General features: G+C 39.2%; 1 protein-coding gene across 1 annotated transcript in view; it reads left to right on the top strand.

The window, feature by feature from the left end:
- Positions 1-2834: 2834 nt before the first annotated feature.
- Positions 2835-7659, top strand: part of SYT9 (synaptotagmin IX) — a 74258-nt gene continuing 69433 nt past the window's right edge. The window contains exon 1 of the mRNA XM_009334571.1: positions 2835-2961. Coding sequence (XP_009332846.1) covers positions 2835-2961 — 127 coding nt within the window. The remainder of the gene's footprint in view (positions 2962-7659) is intronic.

The following is a 7659-nucleotide window of genomic DNA, read 5'->3' as shown; positions in this document are numbered from 1 at the left end:
ATGTAAGACTTGCTATCTATATCCCTCTTCTTATTCTGTCTTATTAAAGCGGTTTTCTTATCAAGCCATTTGTTGTTGGGCATTTCTTACTGAGATCCAGAAAGAGCCCTGCACCATCCTGCTCCCTCCTCACCCCGGTGCAGAACACCTTCCTTTCTGAAACACACATACACACCAATTTCTGTCCTCAGTGTTGTCAGAGCCGTGGCCAACACCATTACCCTTAGAACAGTTAAGAGTGGTTCTCAAGAAGATAAGATGTTTGCTTGCATTAAATACTATCTATATTGTGGCCAAAAGCCATGTCGCTGTTCTGCTTTATATTGCTCTTTTATTATGAAAGAAGAATATTGAGTAACCTTTTCAAGAAACCAGTCGATTATCCCTTACCTCCAACATAAGGGCCTGATCCCAAAGGTCCAACATGCCTGTTGGGACACCATACATCTAACAACATTACTACTGTGTTCACATTTTCTCCAAAATTCAGTTAGCATATAAAAATAATAGGTACAAGTGTTAGACAGGTATTTACTGCCAGAACACAAATTCATAACTTCCTCTCTACTTCTTCCAGATTTTCCTCTTTTAGGTATGTCCAAAAGAATATGGAAAGAAAGCAGCAAATGCATGTTAAAAAAATGAAGAACTCCAACGAGACTGAAAATAAATTATCATGAAGTTTTCCTGTTTAAAATAAAGCGATGGGAACAACTTTGAGCAAGAAAATTCTGCTCTTCAACAGACATGAAGAGGAATGGATCAACACTCGCCCTCTCTATGCATGTACTTTCTTCACCGGACATGGCATCGGCCCACGCCTGCTCACGACCGTAGTAGCTAGAGACCATGGATCTGAAACAGAATGTGCCAAATGAAGCCACCAGGACTTTTCAGATTCTTGTAATACAAAAGTTGAACTTTCTGCCCAAATGAATACTCAAAACCACACTAATATTAATTCATTTATTCCACTATTTCAGTTACTGTTTCTACACTTCCTCCTTCAAGAATATCTGGCAGAAAGCATATTCTTGATGCAATTAATTGACTATATTTAACCACTACTGCCTTCTGGATGGACTCTAGCTTATCTGATTGTATGTTATAGAGCACATAACCAGAACTAAAGGTAGATCTGAAAGGAATAATACTTTTCATCAATCCACAAGGGGACTTGTGGACTTATTTTATTTGCAAGCAAATCCCATCTGATCTATCACTTAATTAAAAATGTTTTCTAAATTTAACTACCTTTCAAAGAAGTCCATGACTACAGAAACACTAGTGACAGCTATAATTTACAAAGCATTAAATTACCAGAAATCAAAAAAGGCTTTTTTGTGTGTGTTTTTTTTTCTTGTTTAGTTGAAGGTTCTGTAACCTTTTAAGATTCAAAGACAAGGGACTACATCCTCCTCACTGAAAGCTACTTTCTTAGCATTCTCTTACAAATTCATCAAGCTATAAGCCATAAAACCACAAAACATTTTTACTCCTTCTTTTGGTTAGGAAACAGTAACATGTAGCTGTAAGCAGCCAAGTGGAAATACATTAGCAGAGCTCTCCTGCAGTCCACATTATGACTGAGCTCTTACATATTTACTCGTATGAACTGTACCACTGAGTGAGACCATCAATAAGAGTTAATTATATAAAGGTCCTACTAGACAGTATGATACCAATTTTGAGACTCATTTTTGTCCCAGATGATTCTGCTTCTTGAACTAGAAAAAAAAATGCTTTAGAGATAATAACATTTACTTTATTCAGTGGCTTTAAAGTTTGCTAAGCCTGGTTCAGGTTTTATATACAGTCCTGAATACTAGCTAGACTCCTATCATTTTTATTTTTTTCTGGACAAGCTATTTTCAGTGACATTTATCACATCATCATTCCACCTTGCACAAAATGGTCTCTATTTTTTATGCATTTACAAACGCCCAAAAGATATAAAGATTTTTTTGTTATTTGTTGACTGTAGATGCATAATGTACAGGACCAACTCCTATTTTGTTATTGTCTGGGTCCCATTAGCGTGTTAATATAAATAACAGACTTCATGGATATATCTGGAAGGAGTGAGACACTCAATTTTCAGGGGATTCTTTTCTGACATCAGGTTTTCATCCTCCTTAAGGACTTGGATGCTTCAGCACATGAGGGAGGATACTAGGAACAGTGCCTCAGAAAAGAACAGTGTGACGGTTGTCCAGCTTAATGTAGGAGCGCTCTTTTCAGCATATTTCCTTTTTCTAAACAACAGTCCACTAAGCAATGTAAAAGTTGACACTTTTGCTCTTTATCCAAGAATAACTCCAGCTATTAGAGAGCAAGACGGTGTTGTGCCTCCAACCTAGCTACAGTTACAGTGCAGTTTAGGGAACACATTTTAGCAGTAAAAGAAAGACATCACAAGTGATGATTTGGTTATTGGACCATCCTTTACTTGCAAGGTAAAACTAAAGTGTTCATTTGATTGCTTATGTCTGGGATATCAATTTCCTTCTTTCACACCATGCCTTCATGTGTATTTGTAAAATTAAAACTTCAGTAATAAAAGCAGCATCAACTAACAGGCAAACGTTAAGGGAAAGTGTCATAAATAATACTCCACAGAACAGGAAAAAAACCACCAGACCTTAGAAGTCAGAAAAGATGGCTTCATACTCAGCGTGCTGACTCCATCAGCTTTCATTGAACGCTCTTCAACACCCAGGTCCAGGGTCAAATTCTGATTTATAGTTGCATAGATATACACAGAACTGCAGCTAGAAAGGAGCTCAGTGTAGCATACCAGCTATGGCTTCCCTTGGTAGCAGGAAGGTCCTTCGATGGTTCTTCCTATGTTTATTTGCAAGATCAGAGAGCTGGCATCGAGGGATGGAAAGCTAGACAAAATAGCAGCATCCAAAAGGGAGATAAAAACCACTGACTGGGGAGACAGGACTTTAAATCCACGTAAGCAGTCAATAACAAAAACCACAGACCACAGACATGGGAATTCAACAATTCTCCTCAAGCTCAATTCACTCTCAAGACTGAATTATTCAGTAAACTTTTTTTCCCTCAGTAGCGTTCACAAAAGCTGTCAAGGAAGAGATTGTCAAATTACAATTAAAGTCAAATCAGAAGAGAAGACATGTTTTCCTCCCTCTTTCTCTAGTTTTGAGGAAGCTTTCTTAAGATAGATGAAAACAGCAGATGACAAGCTACAGCACCCGGTCTCCTCTCTATTAACAATGTGAGGGGTATGAAGATCAAGAAAAAAATGTTTATCTGCTATAAAGAAGTCATGAAAGTGATCCATCATCTGAAATAGCTTGTGTTCATGTTACACTGTTTACAGTCTTCTGGGCAGTATCTTTTACTTTGAGCTTGCATCTCTTCCTCTTCCCTAGGCAGTAAAGCTTTGGCTGATGGCAACATGGGAAAAAACGCAACCAAACAAAAAAATCCCACTGATGAGCTACAGTAGACTTGCTGTCTTGCTTTTTCTCATAACCTTCAAACAACTCATTCATTATCTACGCCCCTTCAACTCACTTCATAAAACGTAGCTGAGCCCCAGCTATATCAGGACATTGGCTGTCAAATGTATATTCCTAACCCTCTAATACAGCATGGCATCTAGTGACGCTTGATGATATCTAAGAGATTTTGACATACTTCTTTTCTGCTCAATACAGGATAGACATTTTGCTCTTCCTTCAGGACCTGCTGTGAGAAAGTCACCTACCTACCATCATTCAGAGAACTCCGTAATGACATTTTAATAATTCTGGTGTACAAATGGCTTACAGGCCTCCTGCAGAGGAAAAAACAAAACTTTGTACTATCCAGTGTTTAACACTGTTTTTATGCATTGTTTCAAAAATCCGAACAGATGCCAATAAATGACATGATTCCACATAAAAAGCCTTAAGATTTTCTAAATACCATAATGAAAATACACCACCATCCCTTCTCATGTTCTTTCATCACAGTATTTAATACCGATCCCAAAATCTTTAAATGCCTCCATATTATTAGCTGCACCCAAGAACAGCTATCAAAGTTTTATAAGACATTCTCAAAAGGATATCAGCTTTCCTTTAGTTAACGCTAACCTGTTTCCATGACCTCTAGCAGTCAACGATGAGTAAAAAGCCCAAATGGGACCATATCTATTTTCTAACTACCCTCCCCTTAAAAGCATTCCTAAAACCTTCTGTAAAGAATAACTAACGCATCTCAAGAATGAAGCTGCCCAGAAAAGCACCATCTCACAAAAACTCAGTAGTAGTTACCCATGTTCCTATTTCTTATATGTTCACCTAAGCATTTTCTAGTTTTCAGTAGCATAAAAAGATATATCCATTAAGAACAGAAGGTAAAGAGTATATACATATATGAGGGAGAGTGAGGCAGAAAGTCTGGCACAGCCAATAGCAGAGAGATTCGAAAGATCTATCAATCTTTGATCCTTCAGTGGCATTTCCCTTCTCCAGCCTGGACTTCAGGTGACTGCCTTTAGCACAATGGCATCCTTTAACCACAGCAATGTCCCCCCTGATCTCTGCCTTTCCTTCCTACTCTTTAATCACAGAGTTCACCCACTTTGACTTTTGAAAAAAAAACAAACACCAACAAAACCTTGTTTGTCATGTTGCATTTAGTAAGTTTACTGCTCTACATGTTTCCTTGATTTCCTGAAATACACATGGCCTCTCTCTTCCCTTTTGTTGTATTAACATGATGAGCTATATCCACATATTTGAGGACAAATGTCATTCAAACAATTATAAATACTTGATACAAATACTTGATAAGTTCTGGTTGCAGCACAGCCATAATAAAAATTCTGGTGCAAGTTGCCTTACTTTCTTCCAGAAGGGCATTTGTTTCATGAATGCCTTAGCTTTGAAGATTATTTCATTGCCAAGCAACCCTTGTGTTATTGGGGAAAAGCTTTATTTCAAGAAAAGAAAGAACTACGTGTCAATTGATGATGACAGAACTGTTGTAGGTCAAACAGCTAAACTTATTCTGACTCCATGTGTAGCAGACTTGGGGATTTTTTTTCTGAGCACACTGTACTGTGTGAGGGCAGGTCTGAGCTAAACAGAAAAAAATAGACTTATGGTCAGTACAAGTTGTAACTTTCAAGATAAGGTTAACAGGAGTGTCCCACTGCATCATGTAACGCCCTTCTAGGACCAAGGTTAATTAGTACAGCATTCACTAGGGATCTCAAACATAACACGATCCCCTGAACGGGCAAAATTTGCAGCTGACACAAGAGTAAACTCATCATAACTAGGGATGCCTGCAAGAACAGAAACATGCAATCGATGACAACAAAATGGCAGATATAATCCAGTTTTCACAAACAACCACAGGAAGGAAAAGTCGCATTTGCTTTTAGACACAGCAGATTACATTTACTGCTGTTATCTCCAGAAAGAGACATGGGCATTTGCTTACGCAGTGCACTTAGTACTTGCTCAGAGCTTTTGAGAATAGATGCCTTTGTTTACTAGCAATGATGTCCAAACAATTTCATGGTCTTTCCTCCACCAGACTAAAAAATTTCCAACCCTCACCATCTGCATTACAAACATCTCAGCACCTTCAAATTGCTGCTATTTAAAAAATGGAGCAAGATATTTTAGTTATAGGAGAAAGATAAATTACCGCTTCATCACCAGGCTGTCCAGAGTTCACTCTGCGGCAAGCTAGAATCCCAGGTTAGCGATGGGCTTGTGGTCCCACAGGATAAAAACCACACTCTAGTAAATGCATTGATATCACTTTGCAGTTGATATATTTGAGTATCCTGGACAGAGTACAAGCTAAAGAACAGCACAGCCATCTAGGTCAGGGCCAAATTACCGAAATATAGCCAAATAATCTGCCTAAATGAGTCACAATGTACAAATTGTACAGTAATTCAAAATCTGGTCACACATGATCACTGGACTACTTGGAGCGTATTTCACTGATGTCTTTGTCAGTGATCTTTGATGGCTCCTCTTGTCTTTCCTCCTCTTTATTACATAGTGCCAGCATTGGCCAGGACTTGATTTTGTGTGATAATTGGCCAGGACTTGATTTTTTGTGATAATTGGCCAGGACTTGATTTTTTGTGATAAATGAAAATGTTTCTACCCCCAGAGAGCTTACGTACGTACGTAAGTACATATGAATAATTCACTAGCCCTCTTGCAGCTGTTTTTCCCAAAAAGGGATTCTGGTATCTCTGGTTCTACCAAGTTCTTTAAATTTTACCCCTTCTTCACTGAAGTAGAGCAGCAGTACTGCTAAAGCCTGGTCCTTAGTTTCAGAGAAAGAGCTGCGATTGACAGTACCTCTTCAGAATTGTCTCTCTTCCCTCCCTCCCTGCATGCTTGGAGAAACAAGCCAATCACGTTGGTATTTCTAGCACCAAGATAAATATTTGTGCAGCATTTATTGAGAGTAGTAGGAAGTTTCCCCATGCTTAGATGTGAAAACATATACTTATGTCATAAAAATCTCTGGGCTTCAAAAATATGACCTCAACGACTGTAACAGCTACGTGACATTTTATTATCTATTAGTAATTCCTAATCAGAACAAGCCAGCGTGAAAGAATTGGCTGTTTACTGATGGAATTATACCTGGTTTATATAATAACGTTTTAAAGATTTTAAAAAATTTTTCTGTTAAAAGTGAGGAAAAAAAAGTCATGTCTTTGAGACAAGCAATGCTGCTACAGCACTAGGAAACATCAACTTATCCTAGTAAACAATTTTTGTTGTTAACATCCACTCCATTCGCAGAATGCATTTTAACTTATGTCAACAATATACTTTTTTCCTTAAAAAAGAAAAAAGCTTCTACTAGATGTTGCTGTCTACACTATTTCTAGAACCGTTATCCCCAGTCTTTAAACAGTAAGCTGAACATCAACACCAGTCTGAACTTTCCAAGCTCATCATGGCCTCTGATATTTGCTTAAATGAGAGAGAGAGTTAAGTTAAATGGAGCAGCCAGTTCTCAGCTTTTCCCCTCATGACACCCACCAGCCTCCCTGCCTACAAATCCAGAAAGCAAAACAGCACCTTACAAATTTCCTACTTGTCAGGATAAACATGCTTAACAGCAGACGGCTTCTCAGCCTCCACCTCCTCCAGCGAAGGCTCTCCTGCCTTCCCCTCAAGCTAGGGCCCTTCTCAGGTGCCTGAAATTTCTCATCGGTGCTTTAACTCCTTCTAACCCATCGCCCGGGCCAAAACATGAACCTGCTGAAGAACAACGTTCTGTCCAGAATAAATTTCTAACACTTGCCCCTCCGCCAGGTTCCCAAAAGTGAGGCCACGCATTATTTATAGAGTAATTTCAAGACAATTAGCTGAGTGAACGGAATAATTTCTGAATAGGAGTAGGCAGTGAGACACCAAAAGCATACGGTATTTAACAATCTGTTTGTTAACATTAAACGCGGACCAGCAGAGAGGAGGTTTGGGCCCGGCTAAAGATGGAGTGGAGGAGGAGGAGGGCGAGGAGCTGCCCATCAGGACCTGCCCTCAGGACCGTCCTTCACCAGACCCTACGCCGCTTCTGAAGTTTTCCTCCGCGCCTGTTTTCAGACACGGCCGAGGATCTCGGCTCGGGGGGTGCCGCGACGTGACCCCG

This window comes from Pygoscelis adeliae, unplaced genomic scaffold (genome assembly GCF_000699105.1).
Source record: "Pygoscelis adeliae isolate BGI_AS28 unplaced genomic scaffold, ASM69910v1 Scaffold171, whole genome shotgun sequence".
In the NCBI taxonomy this organism is placed as follows: domain Eukaryota; kingdom Metazoa; phylum Chordata; class Aves; order Sphenisciformes; family Spheniscidae; genus Pygoscelis; species Pygoscelis adeliae.
This window is presented reverse-complemented; position numbering and strand designations above follow the sequence as displayed.